This window comes from Panthera onca, chromosome A1 (genome assembly GCF_046562875.1).
Source record: "Panthera onca isolate mPanOnc1 chromosome A1, mPanOnc1 haplotype 2, whole genome shotgun sequence".
Taxonomy (NCBI): domain Eukaryota; kingdom Metazoa; phylum Chordata; class Mammalia; order Carnivora; family Felidae; genus Panthera; species Panthera onca.
The window spans coordinates 99,388,697-99,412,077 of record NC_138339.1 but is presented as its reverse complement, the minus strand read 5'-3'; the positions used below and the strand labels follow the sequence as shown (position 1 = coordinate 99,412,077).

The following is a 23,381-nucleotide window of genomic DNA, read 5'->3' as shown; positions in this document are numbered from 1 at the left end:
CCCATATCCTTTTAGTCGATATCCTGCCCCAGCCTTGACTCCTGTCTTGCTGTTCAGATTATCTTTCATTTAGATTCACTTTTATTTAAGTGAAAGACAAAAATAGGAGCTGCCATATGTACACAAGGAGAATAGGAAGTCCCAAACCTCTAGGGCTGTGTGTTCTGCATGTCCTTAACTGTTCTGCAGCCTCCGGAAGGAGGATTATCTGGAGCTCTGATGGCATATGCATGACAGGTGCAGCTCTATGAAACCATGACACCTGCTTTCACTTGGAGATTTTTTCTCCAGTTTCTTTCGTTGGGTTCTGTAGAAGGGACAAAAGGAACCTTTGAAAACCCAGAAAACCAGACAGAGAACATGTGGATTAAGCCTGGCTGCGGTGGCTTAACACAAAATGATATCGACCCCTGTGCTCTCCACTCCTTTGGCCCCCCAAGTTAGGCTTCTACTTTACTCTCCTCGCACCAGAGTAGGATGAATGGAGGGACCAGCTCTGGGGCCCTGTTAAGAGAGTATATCCAATCCAGGCCTCATTGAAACTTTGATATGAGACAATCAAACATGCAAAAGAAGAAAGAGAGATACTCGTTGAAAGTAAGGCCTTCAAAGATGCCTTTGTTGTGACATTTCCTAAGCCAAGACATCCCCTCTGTTTTCTTTTGGGGTGAATAAGTATCAGTCAGCAAATTGGGATAGAAGCATGGGATACAACACAGCAAACCCCCTCACATTTCCTGTGTTAGTACTCAAGCTTTTTACTTCAGACATTTGTTTCCATCTTGGATGACAAAAAGTGATCCAGTTACAGGTAATATTGAAAACATAAGTCTCGGTTACCATCTTACCAGTTCTATCTGACAAACTGTCTGCATCCCATGAAATAAGGCAATAAGCACAAAATGTCTGAAATCATCTGATGCAGTTACCTTTAATTTAGGAGCATGGTGAGAGCATCAAGGACTCATCAACCAGCTTTACTTTGACATTCAAGCAAGATCACAGTCTGGAGACCAGGCATATTCGCAGTCTCCTCTGGAACCTGGCTTACCATCAGCTAAAGGCCAATGAGTGGCAGAAGCTTGCCCGTTCCTGGAACTTTACAGATGACCAGATCAGAGCCATTGAGGAGCAGTGGTCAGGTGAGCATGACCCAGATGTTGCGAGGGGAGATAGGAACAGCAGTCCTTCCTGGTGGGAGATCTTCCAAGTAAGTAGTTGGTGCTCACAACAAGCAGCAGACTACAAGGGCTCAGGAATGGTGACATTCACCGTAGGACCACAAAGATCTGCAACTTTGCAAACCATGAACAGTCTGCAGTAAACTGAAGTTTGCAAAGGATAATTACTTTTACTGAGCCATATTGAAAAGGTGTTATTTAGCCTTTAAGGCAGTTAAGGTTCCCAACTGAATATGCACTAAGGAAGCAAGGATTTAATGGTGGGCTTATCCCTGGGAAACCAACCTGTTTCTAATATTCCTTGGGATTGTCTTGGGGTAAAAGGTTCATTCCCTAACAAAAGGCTCACTGTTTAGGGCTTCCACTCCAGGAGGAATCCCTTAAGCCAAGTCTGGGGTACAGAGTTCTTTTTTTTTTTTTTTTTTAATTTTTTTTTAATGTTTGTTTATTTTTGAGAGAGAGTGTGTGGGGGAGAGCAGAGTGAGAGGGAGACAGAATCCAAAGCAGGCTCCAGGCTCTGAGCTGTCAGCACAGGGGCTGACACGGGGCTCAAACTCATGAGCCACAAGATCATGACCTGAGCCGAAGTTGGACGCTTAACTGACTGAGCCACCCAGGTGCCCCTGGGGTACAGAGTTCTTATACGACGAGGCCTTGGATGAGACGAGCTGCCCTATGGGAAACTTGGGATACAGACTCAGGCCTCTCCTTGAGTAGAAGATTCCAAGCCATGGAATCAATTCAGCCAGACTCCAGCTGTCAGAATTAGTGAGGTCAGGTCAGTTGGGAGTCATTAGCTTTGCTTTTTTAATGATTTGACCAAAACCTAGGAAACAGAAAGTTTGTTTGGCATTAATCAGCTAAGTAGCTTTAAAAACAAGAAAGCAGATACTTTTCTTGACAAAACATTCTATTCAGAGCACTTTCTGTACATGGATATTATGAGATGTGAACAAGTCCCATGCTCAGGAGTCGATCTGCATTACTGATTGCTGGGATCGTAGATGGCAAAACCACAGCCCCTGAATACATGCTTCTTACACCACCTATAAGTAAATTATGGTACTTTATATTACTAATTCTAAGGCTACACTGTCATGTAAAAAATGGAAGATAATGCATTGAAAATGTTGAATATTGATTATCGTTTCTGAAAAGGTTCCTTTTTTACTATTAATATTTCTCCTTTGTCACTAATTAGGCATATAGCATTCTTTGAAGTTTTTAGGAAAATTTAGTTGCCTTCTCGAAATCTCTTTTTGACCTAAAGAAATGATTTGAAAATACAGTGTATCTTCAGAGTACCTGCCAGCAGGATAAAGGGGAGGGGACTTAACGTGTTTTAGTGGAACAGTACGGAGTGCGTAGAATGTGTTCAGTTCGACCAGGTGAGGGCTGCATCAGCTCTTCACGTAAGCCAGGGTGCATGTTTGGTGGGATTTATAATCTAGTTGGCGTGACAACAGCAACATACACAATCCAAATACAATCCAGGGTAATGCTACTGCCACTAAGGAGTTTGTGGGCTTTTAGGCAAAGGAGCAACATGTTGACAGTGGTATTTAAGAATTAGTTTGGCAAATTGCAAGATGAAGAAACGAACAGGATTCGCCCAGGAGTACATTGTTCATGCGTACAGTTGGCCCTCCCTGCTTCTCTGACATTTTTCTGGCATGCTTCCTCCCCAGAGCTCAGGCCCTCCTCTTGTGGCATCTGCTTGCTCCCACACACACTCTGCTAGAACCAGGAGCCTGCCTGCCCTGTGTTTGTAACCGCGACCTCCTTGGAGACACGGGTCTCAGCTCTTTCCCTAACATCTCTCGGGGGGTTAGGTATCCAGTGCGTATTTGCCCAGTGAGTAATCCTGGCCCAGGGCACGCACACTTCCATCAGACACTGGAGTGGCATGATGGCGCACGCCTGCTGCTTCGAGTATGGTTAATGGACAGCAACGGCAGCAGCTGGGAGCTTATTAGAAGTGCAGATCCTAACCCCAGACCGACTGAATGAGACTCTCCGTTGTAACAGGATCCCCAGGGGAAATATGCACTTTGAGTCGGAGAAATGGGGGTGCATAGCAGCTCTCTGAATGTGGGAGAGCTCCACATCTCAGGAAGGTTGTCCCTTACCGTTGGGCAGGGACTCAGCTGTTGAATCTCGTATCTGCTCCTTTGGTCTGTGTCAAGCACATTAGGTGCACGACAAGTGCTAGAGTGAATCCACACTCTGGTCACCCTACAGGAATTCCAGCGAGGGGAACTGGAAGGGCTTTCATCCACTGGGCTGCTTCTCTAGCAGCCATCAGAAGAATGAGTTGAACCACAGAAAATTCAGTTAGAATGGAGATCACAACAAAAAGAGACCTCGGCACGTGGTGTTTCGCCTCTGACTCTATGTGCTTGGCACAGGAAAGGGAAGTTTCCGTGAACACGGCCACAGGGCTTTGCTCATCTGGCTGCACGGGACCCTGATGACACAGGCCACTCCAGTCAAGCATCTGTATGAAGAGCTGGTACGCGCAGGTTTCCCAGAACTAGCTGGTGAGTTTTCGAGATAGAAGCTCCTTCTCCCTTAAAATGGTGGGGGACAGTCCCCCAAAACAATACTGTCCATAAACAGCAGCAGTCTCAGTTTGGGGAGAGCTGTGGCTCATAAATATGCAGCTCCTCTGGTGATTGACTCAGTCAGCACTGACTGATACTGGTTTAGCCTGGCGGTTCTCAGCGTACCCCCTACTGGGCATTTGAAGAAGTGGAGGAGTATTTCTGTTGATGTGTATATGCAGCAGGGTATGGAGGTGTGTGGGGTGCGGGGGAGCTGGGAGAAGGCAGGAATGCTAAACCATCTTAGGAGATTCTAGTATCATTTCCATAACTAAGCACTGTCTTGCTCAAAATGCCATCTTGCCCCTGTTGGGGAAATTTACAAGTTGGTGGATTCAAAAGTGTTATTTCTAGGTTAAAAGAAAAGAGCGGACAGCCTTTTACTTTGGCAACTGAGGTTATTGCTAAAAATCACTTGCCCAAAGACTATAATTGTCAGGGAAGATGGTTTCAAAACTTACCAATAATGAGGCGGTGTTAAACTCTCACGTAATAACCATTCAAGCAAAATGTAGGCACATCTGCCATTACTTTCACCCATGCAGTATTACCTGAAGCTGAGAGCATGAGTGCGTGAATCACACCACTCAGCTAATATTAAGTTTCAAGCAGTGGTAGGTAAAGGAATCATGCGTGGATGATGTCTCCTCCCGTGACATTATCCTCACAGCACTGGAACTGTTCACTCAACTTTAAATTTATTTGTTTCTAGAAAAGAGTAGCCATAAGAATTCTCGGGGGAGACTAAGAGGCAGTCCACTGAAGCAGTGCAGGGCATGTGCTCAGGAGCAGGACCCTGTGGGCCTGTATCTGAACTCCAGTGCGAACAGGTTGTGTGATCTTAAACATGTTCTATAGCCTCACTGTGCCGGTGTTCTCCTTTACTAACTAGAAAAGTTCTAATGTCAAAGGGTTGTTGTGGGATTAAGTGAGTCATAGTGCCTGGCACATAGCAAGTGCTTAATAAATGTTAGCTATTAATAATGAATGTTATCCTTTTTTTTACAGAAAAGATCCGTCAATTCAAAAATGAAACTGATGTGAGGTCCAAGAAATGTGCAGTTTCGTAAATGCCTACAGAAATTGTATTTAATTGGTTTTCCACTCAGCATTGCCTTTACATTCAGTTCTTTAATGCCATAAAATTCTAGCAGTATTGACTGTCCTTTCAACTATGAAGATGGTGGTGACAAATGAAAAAATGGTATTAGTACTTTCCACCTACTGAAATGAAAGGTCAAAATTTTTTTTGGTTTTTGCTTAAAGAAAATTGTATATGATTTTTGCATTTCTGACATATGATGCAACATATGTGATAGCATAATCTAGGTTTTTGTTCATCATGTTTTTAAAAAAAAATGATGGTAGGAATAGCATCCTGGTATAGGGATTTAGAATAGACAGACATGGTTTTAATCCTAGTTTTACTACTTATTAACTGTGAACCTTTGAGCATACTAAATATCCAAGATCTCAGATCTTCAGTTTCCTTCTCCATAAAATGGGGGAATGTCTCTCTCTGCCACAGTATTGAAGATGAAGGTTGAATGCCTGTGAAATCCCTAATCTCATGCCCACAGTATTGAAATCATCCCCTGTGAGTTATTTCTCTTCAGTGAGAGAAACTAGCTTTGAAAATTTATAGTTACTTTTGGCTTTAAATAACACATATGTGTAATAATAGTGCTTAGAAAAGACCGGAAGTATGTATACCAATGTATTTTTTTAAATCTCTTGGTGGTGTAATTACAGGTGGTTTTTATTTTCTTTGTACTTTTTGGTACTTTCCAATTTTTTTTTTTTGGCAATAAGCATGCATTATTTTTATAATCTGAGAGAAATAAATATAAAATCAAGTATCAACTCATATCAGTTTACATGCACCTATTCATCATAATTTAAGGCTCTCCATTCTCAAACTCTGACTCTAATTCCATAAGGCACCAGAGATAAAATCATGTGTAATATCAGTCCAATTATCCTGAATTGATAGTTTTACATTTTGGTCTCCTCCTGATTGTAAATGGCCCACTTACTTCTATAAATGTTTAAAATAGGGAACATGTTCACAGGAGTCCAAAAAGTTTTTTAAAAAGGGATTCAGTGGAAAGTCTTGTCCCCATCTGTTCTTCAACATGGCTGGTTTCCAATGACCATGCTACTTACTCCCCCTTCCAAAATCTGGGTAACCTCTTTATGCAGAAGTAAACAAAGAGAATACATACTCTTATTCTATAAGTGTCTTAACTGTTAAATTTAAGTTAATTAACGTAGAGTAACACTATTTGGTTCTGCTTTGGACAATATACACTTTCTAGAGCTTAAACACTTTTTAAAAAGATGCTTATGATATTCTCAGTTACAATATTCATAACATTCACTTTAGTTAGTCCACATGGTTATGGCTTGGATACTGAAAACCATTCCTAGTTGTCATCTAGGTTCCTCAGAAAGCAGACCCTGAGACCAAAGTTTATGAGTCGCTGCTTTTTTTAGGAGTGGAAATCCAAGGAAGCAACAATGAGGGAAAAGAGGAGTGAGATGGGGAAGGAAGGAGAGCCCAGACCAGGGTGAAATACCAAACTGGCCACCACCTGGTATCAAGCATTAACTGCTTATCTGACTTTCAGGGCACTCTCTTCTGAGAGATGGGCTGGACTAGTACACCTCACGACAGTTTGTACGGGGGAGAAAGAAAGAACTGATCTGTTAACACAATGGGGTGTTAATTCTGGGCCACATAGGAGTAGCCTTCAAGTGGAGCCTGTGGTCACTTGTGATCCTCTCAGAGTGCCTGGGGAAGCCCAGAGAAAAGCATGGCCATGGTACAGGTAGCAAAAGATGAGGTGCTGTTGGTTTGTGTTTGTTGAAACCCACGAGGAGCTGTTTGCCACAGTGCTAGCCGGGCCAGAACTCAGGACACTGTTACATAAGAACAATCTAACACTCTAAGACACAATACTCAAATTCTTTAATTCTGTAGTTCAGAAAAGCCTGGGTGTGCCCTTTAGAAAATGGGATATTGGCCTATCTCACATTTGTTCTCATGTCCTATTACAATGTAAAGCAATAAGAAAAACTATTTCCCGTAGTAACATTAGAGCATAGAGCTAGATCATGTTCAGAGTGAAAGAGGCTTCTAATTAAGTCCATCCACTTCTGTTAAAGATACAAAAATTGAGGCTCTGGACCAATTCTTTAGGATTTATACGTGTTTTTGTGTAACCCAAAGTACTTTGTGAAAGAGGTGTGATAGGTAGATCTCACTGTTTCACAGATGGGATCCTAAGATTCATGAAATTAAATATCCAGCCCAAGATCACCCAGTCAGCCAGCAATAACACCAATGGAACCTGGTCTTGTTTTGCTTGATCATTTTCACCCAGATTCTTTGCACTGGCAGCTAGTGAAAAGTCTTTCCCCAGGCCTAGAAGGTTTGCTGAGTTGCCCAGTGCTATTACCCTCACAGGGTGATGTTTGGATGTTCAGAGAGAAAAAAGGTTCAACACTGCAGAGTTTCAAAACACAAGAAAGACCATCAGAAATAGGACCATTCTAATAGGAAATTTCTTTTTGATGACTCTCTTTCTGTACTAGTAAAAAAAATATTTCCTTTTATCATTAAAAATTATTGATAGGTCTCATCATTTCCCATTTTTAATTGTCAGAGTCTTAAGAAAATGAAGACTAATACATTAAAATCACAAAAAAACACTTTGTGATAAAGTATCATTATTAATCTTGGTCTTTAGCTCTTTAATTTTAAAATAAAAATACCTTAGTTTCTATTACTTTTAAAAATAAAATTATTTTTATGTTTACTTTTGAGAGAGAGACAGAATGTGAGTGGGGGAGGGCGGAGAGAGAGAGGGAGACACAGAATCCGAAGCAGGCTCCAGGCTCCGAGCTGTCAGCACAGGCCCATGAACATGGAGCTTGAACTCACGAACTGCAAGATCACAACCTAACCCAAGTCAGACACTAAACCGACTGAGCCACCCATATGCTCCTTAACAATTTTTTAGTAAAGTTCTCAAAGTTTACTTGGTAACACTAGAAATGATTTAGTCTTTGGTAAATAACATTAATAAAACAAGATTTATATACTTTTATGATGTAATCAGTGACAGGCTGAACCTATTAAAAAATCAAGTCATTTTTAAGTTAAAAAATTTTTACTTAATTGTTTAAATTAAAAAAATAACATTAAAATAATCCTACATATAGTTACAAAGGATGGTGTGGCTTTGAAAAAGCCTCTTGGAGTTCTGAAAAGATGAACAGGATGTATCCATGATGTTCTAAGAAGATGAAATTTTAAAAACTAGAGACTTCTAATCCTTGGTATAACCAGATGAATTAAAAGGTCTCAATATGTGCATATTCATTTTAGTCAACCACTTTTATGGAATGAATGCTTGTGAGAGACTGGGTGTGAGTTGACCTGGTTCCGAGGGATCTAGAAGCTGAGGTACTACTTTCAGGATGAATCGTCCGGGGATATTTTGCAGCAGCAGCTTGAGGAATGGTTTGCTGAAAAGGTAAAAACCTGCTTTAACAATCCCACAAAATGACACACATTAAATACCATTGCATTATATATAATTTAACCAAACAAACATTTGTTAAGCACCCGGTAGATACACACAATAAGCTGGTGAAGCAGCCATTAAAACAAACAATTAAGGACCAAACAGTGGTCCTTAATCCATAAGTTACACTGATGTGCTCAATACCCTCTGATCAGCTTGTATTCCATAGGATCACACAGGAGCCAAGGGAGTCATTCCTCAAAGAGGACTCAAGTGGAATCTTACAATGTGTACAGAGGCCAACTGTAGAAAGGGACTTTATGGTGTTTGGAAGAAGAGGCAGCCCCAAGCCCTCCTTTTATTCCAAGCAGTGTTCTCCTTCCTGTACCTGTTAACATGTGGAGTTCAATCAGGGAACATGGGGAAAGCTCTGAGGAATCCTGTCTGGTCCTTGTTTCAAATCACAGTAAAGCAGATCTCTCCTATTTCAACCCGGTTCACCTGGGAGCTGACTAAACCTTTATGATCATACAAGAGGAGCTCTTTCCAGAGGCCTGGTGCTCCTTAATGTGGATAACTTTCTATACAAAGAAATAACTAGATGCTGAAGACACACATTGAGAGGATACCCATACTATCTCAGAACTCAAGGAAACATCTTGGACCTAAGCACTGACGTAACAGAGTCAGTGCACAACTGACTTCATCTAAGCATAGAATACGTACAGGTACATAATATGTATGTAAGTACACATTACGTGTATACACATGTGTAAAATGTACAAGGATTTTCTATATTATACTGGATACAGCTTCTCAGTAGACTTGTTACCCGGTTCTTGGTCCACATCACTGAACAGTACATGGAGATTCCTAGTAGGGTCTTCTACTTCGAAAAGTCATCTTAAAATCCTCGAAGTAAAATTATATACATTTGATCAAAACATTCATTATGTATTTTAAAAACCCTATGATGCAGGTTTTACTTAAAAAGAAAATGAGTGAAAACTCTTAAAGGTCTTCATGACAGATTCTAAGAGCTCCTCTAGAGAAATTTCCCATCTTAAAGGTATTTTATATAAATGTTTCTTTGTACTTAAGTGGGTAGTCATTACAGATGGGGGAGATTCTTCCAACTAGTATGAAAATTTAGTTGCTAACCACCTAATCTGACCCTGTTAAAAGAACAATTTTTCCTTGGGGAGGATGGGAAAAAGGGAATGTAGAAACAGATTCACCTTACCACTGGTTTCATGATCTATAAAAATGGCAGAAAATGAAGTAGCACTAGGAACAAGCAATTATCCAGCAGGTGGGGCTAAAGTGTCAGAAATCTGACTAGTTGTTTATTAGTAATAACTGTTTCTAGTAGTTACAGGTCTTGATTGGGGGATAAAAGGAAAAATAGTACAGAGGACTACCACAGGTCTATTACATAATCCTACTTAGGTAATAATGGAAGCAGTTTATGGCTGTTTCCTTCATGAGCAATTACTGGAGAAGTACTATACATAGTGAATCAGCAAAGGGCAGCTGGGGAGGTAAATCTCAGAAACGGGTTTTAAGACTATTTCCTTGTTCTGTGTTTTTTTTTTTTTTTTTTTCCTGTAGAATATGAATTCCTGTCAGTACAAAAACAAAAGGCTGCCTAAATTAAAAGTAAGCATATATGTGATTTCTTTACACCTTCTTTACCATACAAATGAACAGTCCCTCTCCCTCTCTATGCACATATGTGCTGAGAAAAACAGAAATGAGTTTTCTCTTTTCGTTTCTGATAACTGATCCTCATATATTCAAAACTATATTGGGAGGTCGCCTAAGGACTTTCAGAGTCTTTGCAGCCTGTGAAGGCTAAGACCCCTATCCACCCTCCATATCCTTATTTGGACTTAATGCCTCTGCCTCAGTCTTCCACTTCATTACCATCATTCTCTACCCGAGGCTAAATTTAATGGATCAAGCTTCCCTTGATTTAATCATCTGGCAGCCATCTACTGCCTGGAAAATAAAGGATGTAACATCATTCCGTATATATTTTCGCTAAAACTTTGATACATTAAGTAGACAGTGTTGTCTAACACTGAAAATTTATGTTAGGTGACTTTCTCTTTTAAAATCAATTGTTCCTATTTAAGGATGTGAACTTTTAACTCTCAAAATTTAAATTTTTTGCAACAATTGTCGATTTATATGTATCCCATGTACCTTTCTCTAGTAATTTTTATTAAGTTAAATTCGCTTTTGGTTTTACAGTTTATAAAGTGCCTTTATATATTTCATTCAATTTTCACATTGTCTCAGTTAATCCTGAAACCAGAAAATAACTTTAGGAGCTACGTACCCTTAACATTCCCACTTTACACAAGAGGAAGTGGAGGCTCAAATATTTTACTTGATTTGTGTATGATCACAAAGGCAGTAGGTAGCAAAAGTGAGGCACTAATTCAGGCTTTTTGTTTATTTTTGTTTAAATTCTAGGCATTTTCCTTTATATTACATGAATCTAGTGCAATCTGAATTTTTTTCCACACTACAAATATGCTGACAGTTGTACTGAAAAAGGGAAGAAGACTTAAAAAAAAAAAAAAGGAACAAAAATTAAAGACTATAAAAATGGAAGTGTTTCTTATAATCAAATACCTGCTACATGAACAGGAGGTAATGAGTAAGTAAATAGTTTTTGTCTCTTGTTTTAAATTAACGAGAAATCATTTATATATTTCTTTTGGCCACCAACACAGTGGATTATTTTTTGTATTGATAATTTTTACACTGTTGAGAAGAAACAATGTTTCTGAAATTAATTTCCTAAAAGAGGAAAGGCAGATTTAGACCAGGTTTGATGATTCTAAGTACATAAAGACTGTAATAATAAAAGGTAGAACAAGTAACAGTCATCATGAATTCTGATCTTCTCAACACGTAATTTAAGTGTTTATTAGTCTATAAACTCTCAGGAAAAAAGATTTTTTGATTAAGATCATCAAATATGTGTACTCACCACTGTGACTGGATGATGCTTTTCCACAACAACTGAGCTCATGGGAGGAGAAACTCCCATTATAGCTAAGCTGCTACTAATTCGGTTTTTTGAGGCAAAATCACATCTCCCTGTGATCCGGGCTGTAATTGTTTTTCCAGCTTTCTGTTGTGCAGATGTCACAATTCTGGGCACATACTAAAAAAACAAAGAAACATCCAGGTGGTACAAAATCATGGCAAAATATATAGTACTTTTTGCTTGTTTAACTGATGAAGAAAATACAAAGGCACTTAAAAAATAACTGTATATTTAACCAACTTTAACATGGAAAAAATAAAACAATGAGACAAAAGGCAAGATACAGAACCATGCACCCCAAAACATCTCTTTATGACTCTGGTGTACCAACCATTTTATAAACTTTTGTAAACTTTAAAAAAACTCTTTATTCTGAAACAATTATAGACTCATAGGAAATTGCAGAGATAGTAATAGAGAGGTCCTGTGTATTCCACACCATTTCCTGCAATGATTACATCTTACATAAATATAGTATAATTATGATGTCAAAGCCAGGAAGGTAACATGGGTATAATGCCTTGGTAGAGATCCGTGTCATTTTATTACATGTCTCCATTTCTGTAACTATCACTGCAGTCAAGACACAAAACCATTCTAGCACCACAGCAGTCTCCCTCCTGTGACACTTTTAGAGTCCTATCTATTTCCCTTCCTCAACTGCCCTAACCCTTGTCAACCATTATTCTGTTTTATGAACGCTTTTGATCCTTATGCATAATTAATATTACAGATACGCTTTTCACTACACATATGCTTTTGTGTTCTTCCTTTTTTCTGCAGAAAATGGGATGATCATATCAAAAGGTAATGTCAGCTTTTACAGCTTTTGTTACTTACTGCTGATGATACTCCAGAAAGATTCTTATTTGTAACACGAATAACATACACATGTACTCACTGTTTTTCATTATCAATTAATTATATTAGCTGCTCCTTTAAGTCTGAGGTGAAACCTAGTATTTGATTCAATTTGTGGTTCCTTATTAATGTTTCATATTTGCAATTCATTTTGTCAACTACCCAAATTCTTTAATTACTTGCCAGGAATGGGTATTTCTCTCAAAAATGTTTAATTAATCCTGATGAATATTAAGCTCATCTAATAATTACAGATACTTATCTAATAAATATTTTACCCACTTAATGTTATCTCACTTAGCTTTTTCTTTAAAAAAAATTTTTTTTAATGTTTATTTTTGAGACACACACACACACACACACACACAGTGTGAGCAGGGGAGGGGCAGAGAGAGACAGGGAGACACAGAATCCCAAGCAGGCTCCAGGCTCTGAACTGTCAGCACAGAGCCCGATGCAGGGCTCATACCCACAAACTGTGAGATCATGACCTGAACCAAAGTCGGATGCTTAACCGACTGAGCCACCCAGGCATCCCTCAGTTTTATTTTTCAGTGCACATAAATTTAAAAAATTATAGCTAATTTTGTTGTTAATTTCTTCCATAAGGTAATCAACAAACCTTCTTTAGGCAGCTGAGGTCATTATACTCTTCTAACATTTACTTATTTTGGTTTAACTTATTAAAACATTTGAAATTTCAGTGTGAATTATTAATCTAATTTTCCCTCTAACCATTTTTCCCCACACCATATTACTAAATAGTGATCTTTCCTCACTGTTATAGTCCATCTGAGGTATCGTTCATTGAGTTCTTCATATTATCTGCATCTAGCTGCAGATGGTCACGGCTGTATATTGAAACAGATGATAGTGGGTTCCATGAGAAATGTCTCTGGGAAAATTAAAATGGTAGAATATTGATGTGTCGGGAGAACTCTAGGAAAATAGCATTCAGTGAGGTTTGGAGAGTCTTTGGAGAGTTTGGAAAGACTTAATTACACTTGCATAGAAAACCAAGCAAAGGCAAAAACAAAGGAATCCATTCCAGGAACAAAAAATTGTACCAGAAAGGAAATGTAGGCATAGTATACATTCGTAGCTTAGCTATATTTAAATAGTCATCATAAATATTAACTTAATGCAAAGTTTGGAATATCTACATTTAAATACAGAAAAAGGACAGGGTTAGGATAGTATTTAAAAAGGCCAATTCTTTCATCCATAATTATCAGTCAACAGGTAATACTGGATAATTGATGCATGTGGAAATAAAGATATGAGCATACTAGTCAGGAAATTAAAAGGTAAGTAGGAGAAAGAGCTAATAGAATTTAGGGAGAGGTATTTAGAGGACTGTTTCTCACTATAATACTTGTAGAAACTATTTGGCTATTTAATCTAAACTTTTACGGGTCTTATGAATTTAAGAAACTAAAACTCAGATACTAAAATATTTATAGGCATGTTTTTGTGGACTAAATTCATGCTTCTGACCTTAAGGAAACCTCATCCTATTTCTTATTAAAATAAGGTATAAAATATATTCTATAAAGTGCTGTATCTTAATATTAAAAACTATTTTAAAATGTAAAATATAAATTTAATTGCTGGTAAGAACATACTTTATGAAAAATTGCAACCTGAAGTACAATTGAGCTGGTAACCTTATTTGTGCCTAGTCACATTTGAAGGGTGTAAGCACTCCCATCCATAACAGCTGTTCCCACTCGGAGGCGGAAGGAATGTAAAAGAAACTGGACACGTTTTGACTGGGAGACGTTTGGAATGAGAAAACTACAGTAGTTGGAAGAATGCCCACAGCTGATAACCTTCACCCAACCAGTTGAGAACTGTTTTAAAATATCTTCAGTAAGATGAAAACATATACTCCAGTAAGGAAATAAAGACTTTAAAAAGAAACTTGTGTGCATTTACTTAAATTAATAATTGTCTTAACTGACTTGCATGTTTACCAAGTCAGCTTTTGGTTTTATTTTTTAGCTTTTTGTTTTCAAATGGTTTGTTCTGTAATCAGATTGCCTTACAAGTTTTGATAGATTCTTGCTTTACTTTACAAAAACTGAAATTGGAAATTACATAAAAAATAATCCACTGAATGTAGCTTATATAAAAGAGATGGCTTAATTACAGTCTAGGAACCCATAGTCAGTTTGGTCCCATGTTAAAAATTAGCAAATTAATACACACGTTTTAGCATAAAATAACACCTAAGATATGTATATATAACTTTTCAAAATTTCCTGCTTTAAATGACTTTTCTTTTTAATTAAAATAATTTTTTTAATGTTTATTTATTTTGAGAGCCAGAATGTGTGCACGAGTAGGGGAGGGGCAGAGAGAGAGGGAGAGAGAGAAAGAATCCCAGGAAGGCCCCTCACACTGTCAGCAGAGCCCAACATGGGGCTTGAACCCACAAACCGTGAGATCATGATCTGAGCTAAAACCAAAAGTCATATGCGTATCTGACTGAGCCACCCAGGCGCCCCAACTGACTTTAAAATGTATATATATTTATTTATTTGGGGGACAGCGCAAGCTGGGGAGGGGCACAGAGGATCCAAAGCGGGCTCTGCGCTGACAGTCTGACAGCAGTGAGCACAATGTGGGGCCTGAATTCACAAACCACTAAATCATGATGACCTGAGGCCAAAGTCAGACGCTCAACTGACTGAGCCACCCAGATGTCTCCCCCCACCCACGACACACACCTTTTTTTAACTGACTTTTTGACTCCATGACCAAACTTACTGGTCCCAGTCAGGATGGATCTCATTAAATCTATCTAAGAGCTTAGTTGACTTAAAAAATGCTATAAAAATGGAAATGCTAGCATTTTATGCCCTATCAATAAAAGCAACAAAATCAAAAGGATTAAGAAAGAAAAGGGAAATGACCTATTTTTAAAACTTAATGTTTGTATCTTAATATTTGACATGGAGACAATGGTTGGTTAAGAAACAAGGCTCTGTGGCCAAACGGTCAAAGTCTGAATTCTGTCACTGATTGTGTCCACAGGCAACTCACTCACTCTCCAAACCTCAGTTTCCTCATTTATAGAATGAGGAGGGCAGTGACAAGTGCCTAATGATATCCTTTCACTTTCCATTCAGATGAAGAGGAAAGTTAAGAGAGAACCTTTACTAAAGAGTTTAAAAATCCAACTAAAACCCCTCAACTATTCCAATGGTGAGTCAGAAAAAGAAAAAAGGGTCACCTATTGTTCAAACTGGTGAACTGCAATATACGTGCTCGTATAACTGCCTAATTGTTATTTCTTGACAAGTGCTTACCACCAGGAAATTCTGGTATTTTATTTAACATACTGAGGATGTCTGCAGAAAGGAAAGAATTTTACAGATGAAGGTGTTATTTTAGTAGGATGATAATCTTTCTTTTTCCAGTTGTCTGTTTTCCCAGTTCTCTGCAGTTTGTTCTCTGTTATACACCTCCTTTTAGCTACTGGAAATACCAAGAAGATTGGGAAAAAGTTTTGAATGTTCATAGGAAGCCTCTGTGATTAAAATGAAAAGAAAGATAACCAGGCCTGGATCATAGGTCTCTCCTTTCCCAGTCCCAACAATGATGGGTTCGCATTAGAGAAGTTACCCAACTAATATACTTGTTCCTAGTTTTGTTATTATGGTTCTTTTCAAAAACAAGAGGACACATTTGAGGGGAATCTGAATCTGAGTATTATAATTACATAAGCAAGGAAGAAAACCAGCAGTATACTTACAGACTGATTTGCTTCTGATTTTCCTCTCCTCCAACCCTAAAGGCTATATTTATGAGAACAAAATTGAATGTGTATCTGTTTATCAAGGAGGATGTAGTTGGAAGGGCTGTCTACACTATATTGTGTTTTCAGGTTGCAAAGACTTCAAAATTATCTCAGGTGACCACACTGTTTCACAAAGTAACAAAAAAGGTGGTAAGCATACTCATTCATTCAGTTCTTCCCATATATATCCAGGTTTATATATAAATGCAAATGTACAAATGGTGTAGTCATATTTGAAGGGAATTTTGAAAAATCTAGCTCTGTGGGTTATCTGAATATGCAACATGAATGACAAACCAGAAATTTAAATAGACACTCACTGTGTTTACTTAAATGAGATCATCTGTATAGGATCACACTTCAAAATGTGTAATCATGAAAAATAAACACAGCTGAACATAAGTCAGAGTTGAATTTTAGTGTCTTATTTCTAAGTCAAAACTCCCTCACACATTCAAAATTTTCTTAACAGCTATATTTTTTTCACCTCTTTGAATCAAGAGCAGACATAATAGCAGCTCTCAACGTATTTTTCCCCACAGTCAGTAGCTTCCACAAGGCAGAAATTCAAGTCAGCTGGAATATTCAAGATGACCAATTGGCTGGCTGACTGAATGCCTACAGAGCGCTGTCCAGGGTAATGGCACCTTCGGATGGGGAACTATACAACATAAAACCTATTCTGCGATCTTCTGTACTCTCAGGAAAATGGTAAGGGCCAGGGAGGAGGAGGACACAAGCAAATCAGAATCCTCTCAGGAACTTTATCATACTAGACATGCCTTTGTGCCTAAGCCAAGCCAGAGTATGGAAGAAGGACACAGTGTTTTTAAAAAGCCCTATAGAAGTAAGTCCATGGGGCGCCTGGGTGGCTCGGTCGGTTGAGCGTCCGACTTCGGCTCAGGTCATGATCTCACGGTCCGTGGGTTCGAGCCCCACGTCGGGCTCTGTGCTGACAGCTCAGAGCCTGGAGACTGTTTCGGATTCTGTGTCTCTCTCTCTCTCTGTGACCCTCCCCCGTTCATGCTCTGTCTCTGTCTCAAAAATAAACGTTAAAAAAAAAAAAAAAAAAAAAAGTCCAGTTGTATCCCTACTCCCCTCACTATGGAGAATCACTCTTTGAATAACACAGGTTTAATAAGAAGAAGGTGAGGAGTCAGAACCCTGATGTACTTTGTGTTAACTCTTCTATATTAATTAGCTTGATCAATTCCCCTTCAGGCAAGTTCTCACACAAATATTCCATCCCCATTCAGTAGTTCCACACTGTATGTACTTCTCTTAAAAGCAGCTAAGTGACTCTAGGAGAAATTATTCCTATCTTTATTCCAATTATGAATTAAAAATGAGAACCTAATCCAATCAAGATGGAGTAACTACAGAGTAGTGTTAATGATATATGTGCATCGAGGAAAAGGGAAAGGTATAGCTGAATACAAAGTATACAAAAGAGCCAGTAATCTTCTAAGCCCTTGAAAAATACCCAGGAGAGTTCCCTTCAAAATAGATTAAAAAGCCTGTCATCTTCTCTTTTTCAAATCTATTTTTCCTGAATAGTTCTTGAAAAAACGTGAAATGACAAAGTTATTTTTAATTATCACTACTATAATAGAAGTTTTAGCTATTATTTTCATTATAAATTGTTTAACAAAATTTTTTTAATGTTTATTTTGAGAGAAAGAGAGAGACAGAATGCGAGTGGAGGAGGGACAGAGAGAGAGGGAGACACAGAATCGGAGGCAGCCTCCAGGCTCTGGGCTGTCAGCACAGAGACCAACGTGGGGTTCAAACTCATGAACTGTGAGATCATGACCTGAGCCGAAGTTGGATGCTCAACTAACTGAGCCACCCAGGGGCCCCTTCATTATAAATTGTTTTAGCCACTTTGTATATTAAATATTTTCTATGGCTTGGCCTAAATACCATACAGACTTTTCCTCCATGGGAAAACATGTTCTAAGTTAAAAATATCCAATATACAGTCGGGTTTTCAGCTGTTTTCCCACTCGGGCACCTGCATTAACTGTACTAACCATTTCTTCTGGTCCAGCAGTGGCTGCAGATCCAGCACCCAGAGTTGAGGTAACAGGAAGGTGAGCAGAGGAAGCAGAAGCAGCCCCGGCAGAAGTGATGGAAGCAGCAGAGGGAAATGTGGCAGCACAGGCTGCTCCCACGGCGGCTGCTGGTGGGGATGGTGGCGGCACAATCAGTGAGGGCATCGGAGGGGCCAAAGGATCCAAATGAGCAGAATGTTCTTTTCCTTGAACACCAGGACCATACTCTTCTTTTTTATTTGTGAAGTCTGTCCCTATCAATCACAAATTAATTCCATTAAACTTCTTACAAGTTAAGATGACCTTTATGCCCCCAACAACGAAAATACATAGTAGCTAAAATTTAGTTCTAGAGAAGATGTAGAAATTTGTCATGTATTGCATACAATGTTTAACTAACACGGTTTATCATTATTAACTGTTTCGTGTCAGCATTAACCACTAAAGACTTCAGACCATTTCCTTCAATATGTGAAAGCTGAAGATTTGCTCTTATGTCAAAGATAAAAATATGTACTCTGCTATGATGTCAGCTGAGTAAAGTATATTGCCAAAACAGCCATCATAATAATATGTGACCATATTATTTATGTCCTTCTGCATTATTTCATACAACTGTCCTGATAAATGGCCTCGTATTTAGATCTTCAGAATTGTTTTCTGATAACACTATACCCTTTTATTTCCATTTATTGCTACTATCCAAACAAAATCAATGTATTTTTTTTTTTAAGTTTATTTATTTATTTGAGAGAGAATCCCAAGCAGGCTCTGCACGGTCAGCGTGGAGCCCCATGTGGGGCTCAAACTCACAGACTGTGAGATCATGACCTGAGCCGAAATCAAGAGTCAGTCGCTCAACCAGAGCTACCCAGGTACCCTAAAATTCAATGTTTTAAATTTGATTTTTCAGCAAAAAATAATAAATCAATAAGTAACACTAAAATTTTTACTTTTAACATTGTAAACAAAATTGATTCTTCCAAAGAGATTTATATAAATCATGAATTAAAAATTATTTGTACACTTAACTAATTTTACTGATATTCTACATAATGATTTCTCAAAAATGAACCTTACCCTTAGATCAAAGGAGTGAGTAACATCAGCTTCCAGAAGCTAGGGCAAAGGGTTTCTTCAAATTTTATATTTTTCTCCCCAATATTAGAATTTAGTTAACATTTCCAGTAAAGATTGTATGTATGTGGCATCTAACACCAGGGTTGAGGGTTTGGAAATTCATTCACTGAGACAATTGAGAATGTGTGAACACAGGGCATTATAGACGCCCATGTGTTTTTTGTTTGTTTGTTTGTTTTTTAATGTTTTAGAGAGAGAGAGACAGAGCTTGAGCCGGGGAGGGGAGAGAGAGAAGGAGACAGAATCAGAAGCAGGCTCCAGGCTCTGAGCTGTCACCACAGAGTCAGACGTGGGGCTTGAACCCAGGAACCATGAGATCATGACCTGAGCCAAATCTGTACATTCAACTGACTGAGACATCAAGGTGCCCCGCCTTTTTTTTTTTTTTTTTTTTTGAAAGAGAGAGAGTCAGGGAGGGACAGAGAGAGGGAGAGAGAATCCCGAGGAGGCTCTGCACTGTCAGCACAGAGCCCTACACAGGGCTTGAACCCACGAACCATGAAATCATGACATGAGCCAAAATCAAAAGTCAGATGTTTAACTGACTGAGCCACCCAAGCGCCCGATGTGGGGTTCCAACTCACGAACTGTGAGACCACAACCCGAGCTGAAGTCGGATGCCTAGCCACTCAGGCGTCTGAGCCACTCAGACTCTAAACCTCTAGACCCCTATGTTTAAATGGTTTTCGATGTCCACTTTCCATCCAGAGACTTCTCTGTGTAAGTCCTTCTCTTAGGCTATCTTTATATAAAACACAGTAATAGCACCTCATTAATGAAGTTTAATTAGGATTCTAAGGGACATGTCCTTTGAAATCCTCTGATGAGAGGGACTAACTCAGTGTAAAAGCACCATTTTGTTTTAAAAACAAAAACATAGTTTTAACATGTTTTTGACAGTAAGTAATTCAGACTGTGTCTTTTTAGGTGGGTGGAAGACTTCTCATCTGCGGAACCTGTACAAACATCAGGTCTCACAATGATATTCCCTGGAATAGAGGTAGCTGACTAACTTGTTAATGTGAGCTGATTTATGCAGTTCCGTTTTGGTCAATCGCTGTAAGTTTAATAATTATTCTCGCTTTAAATGGGATAAGTTTTTTCATCTGTAAAGGATTTTTCTACTGTTCCCAAAATTGCTTTAATATTTGGCCGGTATCATTTTAAAGGGTCATTTTTGCGGTCATATTTTGCCTTCTTCATAAAACTTCTAATTTCCAACCTTTAAGATATAGGATACTGCACAGCATGAGATGCACTTAGATCATGGACAGCAGAGTCGGGAGACATAAAAAAAAACCCAGTATTTTGCTATGACAAGATAGGTACGTCAGGAATACTGCATTATTTTCTTTAATGTTTACTTATTTTGAGAGACAGAGGGTGCAACACGGGCGGGGTAGGGGCAGAGAGAGTGGGGAAGAGAAAGGATCCCAAGCAGGCTCCATGCTCAGCGTGGAGCTGATGCGGGAATCGATCCCAGGCCCGTGGGATCATGACCTCAGCTGAAATCAAGAGTTGTATACTCAACTGACTGAGCGACCCAGATGCCTCAGGAACAGTGCATTATAAACAACAGTTGTTTTAGGGGAAGAAATGGGGCCAAAAGTATTTTTTTCCCTAGTGAGAATTAAAAATTTTTTAAACCTGTTAATAGAATGCCAGAAAATTACACATCACAGAGCAAATCCAGCATGAGGTTACACTGAACTTCTGCCTTTGGGAGCTCCACCAACACTATTGCTAGTGTGTATCTCACTATTCCTGTCAATTTTATCCCCCATTGTGATGATCAACAAAGCACCAGGCCACTCAAAACAGTTGAGATCCCAGAACTTGGCATTAGTTGTGGATAAAAGGAGATTTAAAAGCAACAGGGGCAAAACAAATCATGTTGTGTAATTATCAGAATACATTTTCTCCAAATCCTGTTGTGGATATTTGCCTGTAGGAGACAAAGCTGTATTTGAATTTAAAATTTAAGATGGTAAATTTATTAAAGGTGGTAAAAAGCAGTCAATTCATAACCTGCTTACATAGGTTATGAGAAAGAGGTCTCTTATAATTGAATGTAGGAAGTTCTTATTTTTTTTTCATTTTTTAAAAATGTTTATTATTTTCAGAGACAAAGAGAGACAGAGCATGAGTGGGGGAGGGGCAGAGAGAGAAGGAGACACAGAATCCGAAGTGGGCTCCAGGCTCTGGGCTGTCAGCACAGAGCCTGATGTGGGGCTTGAACTCATAAACCGCGAGATCTTGACACGCGCTGAAGTTGGACGCTTCACCGACTGAGCCACCCAGGTGCCCCTGAATATAGGAAGTTCTAATGATAAACTTTGTCACTTGTGAAACCTAGGATCTGTTATAAGTAGGTAATTAAATTCTTCAATTTAATACATACAACTTACTAATAATGACAACTCGTGGTGGTGGTGAGTTTGTTTTTAGTGTTGACACTGAATTGAAAGACCATACTGGAAAAATCAATTCCTTTGGATATTAGCAAGATAAACTAGTCAGCCTTGAGATTCTGGGATTCTAAGTTTTGAACCTGCATGTGGGCCACACACCATGACTGCTTCAGAAAAAAGTTATCTGCCTTAACTTCCTAGCATCCACAACATGAACAATTTGCATAATAAATGTTTGATGATGCCTGAAAATTAAGGTTATGACAACCACAGAAAAGTTATTCCCTGGACTGGAATATTAATGGTGTTACAAAATGAAACTGTCTCATAAAGTGTGAGTCTCAAATAGGATTTAATGTGAAGAAATGCTGCAAAAAATGTTCATGTACTTACATAAAACAGGCTGACTTCAGACTACAATAATTATGCCATTACTTATCATCTTACATGTCAAAGTATTTTTTGTCTTTTAAAGAGCTTTCAATTATATTTCACTGCATTTCCTCAAGAATCCTTTGTGAACAGGTAGGGAAGATTTATATTATCTTCTTTGTTCAGAGAAGAAAACTAAAACCCAATAAGGAAAATAGGCCTCGGTGCAAATTGGTGACAAAGGATTCGTGTGATTTGCTTTTCTAAGCCATGCTGAAAAAACAATGACACAATCCACACAGATTCCAGCCAACACATGGACTTTTCTTAAAATAAAATTATTTTATTTGACTTCTGTAGATAGGCCTATATTTATATTTCAGTTTCAGTTGAGGCATCTCTTAAATTGAAGACAAGCAATTTAAAAAAAAATTTTTTAATGTTTATTTTTGAGAGACAGAGAGACAGACAGACAGACAGAGACAGAGCAGGAGCATGAGCATGAGCATGAGCAGGGAAGGGGCAGAGACAGAGACACAGAATCCAAAGCAGGCTCCAGGCTCTGAGAAGTCAGCACAAAGTCCGATGGGGGCTCGAACTCACAAGCCATGAGATCGTGACCTGAGCTGAAGTCAGACACTCAACCTCCTAAGCCACTCAGGCACCCCAAAGACAAGCAATATTTAAAATGGGACACCATGACTAGATAAATATTTCATCAACAAAATAGTCCAAAGAATTTGGCTATTTGATCAACAAATACAAATTTTGTACTTAAAGGTACTGCAATTATTAGTTAAAAGAGCCTTAAAATAATGTTATACATTCAAAACATCATTTTAACATTGACCCTAAACACTTAAGAGTTGACTGTTTACTTGATCATATCTAAGATACCATAAGTAACCAAGACTAAGTGATTTTTATGGCAGATTATGATACCATGAAGTTAAAACTACCCATACCTGGGGGCACCTGGGTGGCTCAGTCGGTTAAGTGTCCGACTCTTGATTTCGGCTCAGGTCATAATGTCAAAGTTCGTGATTTCGAGCCCCACATGGGGCTCCACGCTGACAGTGCAGAGCCTGCTTGGGATTCTCTCTCTCTCTCTCTCTCTCTCTCTCTCTCTGCCCCTACCCCACTCATGCTCACTCTCTCTCTCTCTCTCTCTCTCTCTCTCTGCCCCTACCCCACTCATGCTCACTCTCTCTCTCTCTCAAAATAAATAAACTTTAAAAAATTTATTTAAAAAATCTAAAAAAATAAAAACAATTAAAAAAAATACCAGTACCTGGTCAAGGCCTATTCTTTGCAGAAAATTAGTATTACAGACCACACCAATCACTGAAATATCCTCA

The 23,381-nt window shown here is 38.7% G+C and overlaps 2 protein-coding genes across 8 annotated transcripts in view; one reads left to right on the top strand and one right to left on the bottom strand.

The window, feature by feature from the left end:
- Positions 1-6,514, top strand: part of ANKDD1B (ankyrin repeat and death domain containing 1B) — a 63,408-nt gene extending 56,894 nt beyond the window's left edge. Inside the window, exons 13-15 of the mRNA XM_060637791.3 lie at positions 941-1,142; positions 3,590-3,721; positions 4,793-6,514. Of these exons, the coding sequence (XP_060493774.2) occupies positions 941-1,142; positions 3,590-3,721; positions 4,793-4,854 (396 nt within the window). The 3' untranslated portion in view covers positions 4,855-6,514. The remainder of the gene's footprint in view (positions 1-940; positions 1,143-3,589; positions 3,722-4,792) is intronic.
- Positions 6,515-6,910: 396 nt separating this feature from the next.
- The window catches only part of POC5 (POC5 centriolar protein), a 46,956-nt gene continuing 30,485 nt past the window's right edge, over positions 6,911-23,381 (bottom strand). For all 7 annotated transcript variants that reach the window (XM_060637786.3, XM_060637788.3, XM_060637787.3 and 4 more), the window contains 3 exons: positions 18,080-18,354; positions 11,321-11,497; positions 6,911-8,317 (listed from right to left, as the gene is read on the bottom strand). In XM_060637786.3, coding sequence (XP_060493769.1) covers positions 8,174-8,317; positions 11,321-11,497; positions 18,080-18,354 — 596 coding nt within the window. In that variant the 3' untranslated portion in view covers positions 6,911-8,173. The remainder of the gene's footprint in view (positions 8,318-11,320; positions 11,498-18,079; positions 18,355-23,381) is intronic.